Source organism: Cariama cristata, unplaced genomic scaffold (assembly GCF_000690535.1).
Source record: "Cariama cristata isolate BGI_N322 unplaced genomic scaffold, ASM69053v1 scaffold10405, whole genome shotgun sequence".
Taxonomy (NCBI): domain Eukaryota; kingdom Metazoa; phylum Chordata; class Aves; order Cariamiformes; family Cariamidae; genus Cariama; species Cariama cristata.
In genome coordinates this window covers 1-2,743 of record NW_009615756.1, presented here as the reverse complement: position 1 = coordinate 2,743, position 2,743 = coordinate 1, and the positions used below count along the sequence as shown (strand labels likewise).

The following is a 2,743-nucleotide window of genomic DNA, read 5'->3' as shown; positions in this document are numbered from 1 at the left end:
ATACTGAAAGCTTATTAAATGATTTCGAGTGCAGCCTGCATATCAAGATTTATTTCTCTCCATCCAGGTAATCTTAGTCTCAGAGTTAACAATTACAGCCAAAACCTTTTTTTTTTTTTCCCCTCTTTCTTTACATCAGAAAAGCAGCAGAGAGGACCGATAGTCCCAAGGAAGCGAGGGAACTTATCTTTTGTTGATGGGATAAGGAATTCAGCTCTTTTGTGGAAACTTAAGCAGAACAGCCAGATCCTCAAGCGGATAATAAAAACAAACCAACACGATAAAAACCCAGCTGATTTATCTGATATCCCAACTTATTTGTAAGTGCCATGGTTTAATCCAGAGACTCTGCCCAAAGCAAGAAATTATAGAGATTTAATCCAAACCAACTACCCTCTCTGCTTCTCTGACCTGAAGATAAAAGTTATTTTACAAAGCACGCCTTACCAGTAAAGTTTGTAAATGTTGGATTACTACAGCACGGCCCCAAGTCCCTCACTAGAACCACACAAGCTCAAGGACCGCGCGTCACTCCAGTATCCTGAACGAGCCCACCTTGTCCACCTAACACAGATGTAACATTCTGGAACGCAGCTATTCATCAGAGACTGCACAGATCCATGGTGAAAATCACTTTGAATACATTTCTCCCCGTCTCTACTCACAGAAGCGTGTGAGACTGAAAGCAAGCAGACTTACGTTTACAGTTACTGTGAAAAATGTTTATTTGTGAAATACATTGTGCATCGTTTCAAACTACAAAAAAAAAAAAATTACTTGCACAAAGGAACACGCAGTTTTCAACTCTGCATGCGACCCCAGTTACACACAACTTCCTGTCTAGCTGGTCCTGCTCCTACTAGCTCTTTATTCACTCCGAAGCACTGTAGCCATTGTTCTAAGTGAAGAACAACACCTCCTAGTTAGAAACACTTTGTAGAAGAGTGATATTGTCCCCTTTTAACATGATCCGACCTGCAACACAGAGAAAGGCAACGGGGGATTAGAGAGACCCCAGACTCTGACGATAACTTCATGTTTTCAAAAAACATTTCACAATGGCAAAGGTGCTTGCAAGAAGTCACCCACACGACAACTGACCAGGTTTTTATCAGTAACACAGAGTCCCTTCCCATATGGCCGCACTGCAGGACTGTGAGCGTGCTTGTGCAGGGCCCACATTCACTACAACGTATCAGACACAATCTCCACTCCTGCACTCAGTGTTTGAGCAGCATTCTGTCTCCACTAAGAGCACGAACATGTCACCCGTCACAGACTGCTGTTTATCCTCATCAGCATGTGGCAAGTATTAAAATACCACCACTTAGCTGGTTCCCATCTTTGATTCGGAGATGACATAGCACGCGTCAGAATTGCTCAGGGCCACCTGCGTTAGGACGTAGCTGAGAGGAGTTTGACTGGACCCCTCCACCCACTCCAGTAGCAGAAAAACTGCAGTGCAGTCTATATGTTGTTACACACATTTGAAAAACAAAAACTGGTCTCAGGCAGAGACACGTTCTCCTGCACATTCAACAAAATCATCAGCTCAAGAAATAGCAGGAACTGAGACCTAGCCAGTATCTGCTCACTCTACTTCAAACTCAACACTCTTCACAGGTGTCGTACTTTAAAGTGTTCCTATATGGAAGGCTCACACAACCAGGTTTCACACATCAGTCAGGTTACACAGACACACTGACATACCCAGCTGTTTCCTCGATTTTGTTTTGGAGTGAATCTCCTCTGCGTCGTCCAGCACCAAGTTCATATATTCATCAAAGCCCTAAAAATCAACAACAAATGCAGTCAGTGAGCTAAGCCCCCCGGTCTAAACTTGAGCAACAACAATACAAGCTACACTATCTGTGCTGACGTGGGCTCGACAAGTAAGACTATTCGCTGGGGAGGCACGAAATATTTCCACCCCCCCCATGCTAGTTTTTCTTGACAGGAAGAAACAGTTTTGTTAATTTAAAACCAAAAAAAAAATATCAAAAAATCAAAAGAATAACAAGGGGATATTGTGATACTCACAATGATGCAGCCTTCTATCCGCATATTCACTTGCTCATAAAGCCACACCTGGATCCTGGATCTCTGCAAAATGATGGAGGAGGAGAGCAAACCAGGAACATAAACACTCCAAGTAATTTTGTTTTCTCCTCCACATTAAGTGATCCCTGCTACCAATCGCCACTACAGCTCTGTAGTGCTCAGAGGAGTAACTCTCACACGGTTTCAGTTATGTCCTCAGATATTTTTAAAGCACTATGCTATTTTGTAAATACTTCACGTGCTCACCGATGAACACGTAACAGCATAGATTTTAAAACCATCACACGAAAACATCCTTGCACACTAGATTGCAAGATGAAACACCTGTTACAAAAGTAATTCCTTAATGTGAGAAAGAAACGCCGAACTTCTCACATATCTGAACGATAGCAAGTTCTTCAGTTCAACAGAAACCAGTTTCAAAAACCGAAATAACAACTCTGAAATACCAATCCCGGTACGCTCAAGAAGCATCTGGACATTCCTCTCACAGAGGAAGCGACAGCCCCGCCCCGCCCGCCCCCGGTACTCACGTTCTGCAGGTAGCGGAAGATCAGGTTCTGGAGTGGAGCGTTAAGGATGCAGCAAGGCAACAAGCCCTCGGCGACACGGCCCCCGGGGCTGGCACCCGCGGCCCCTCAGTGCCTCACAGGCCAACACAGCAGCTCTTTCCAGCCTGCCC

General features: G+C 44.3%; 1 protein-coding gene across 1 annotated transcript; it reads right to left on the bottom strand.

The window, feature by feature from the left end:
• Window positions 1-919: 919 nt before the first annotated feature.
• Window positions 920-2,621, bottom strand: SNRPE (small nuclear ribonucleoprotein polypeptide E; the record flags this gene model as incomplete). Its single annotated transcript, XM_009699934.1, has 4 exons — window positions 920-975; window positions 1,711-1,789; window positions 2,041-2,103; window positions 2,595-2,621. Coding segments are annotated over 4 exons (225 nt in total), but the record flags the coding sequence as incomplete, so codon positions are not given.
• Window positions 2,622-2,743: the final 122 nt, after the last annotated feature.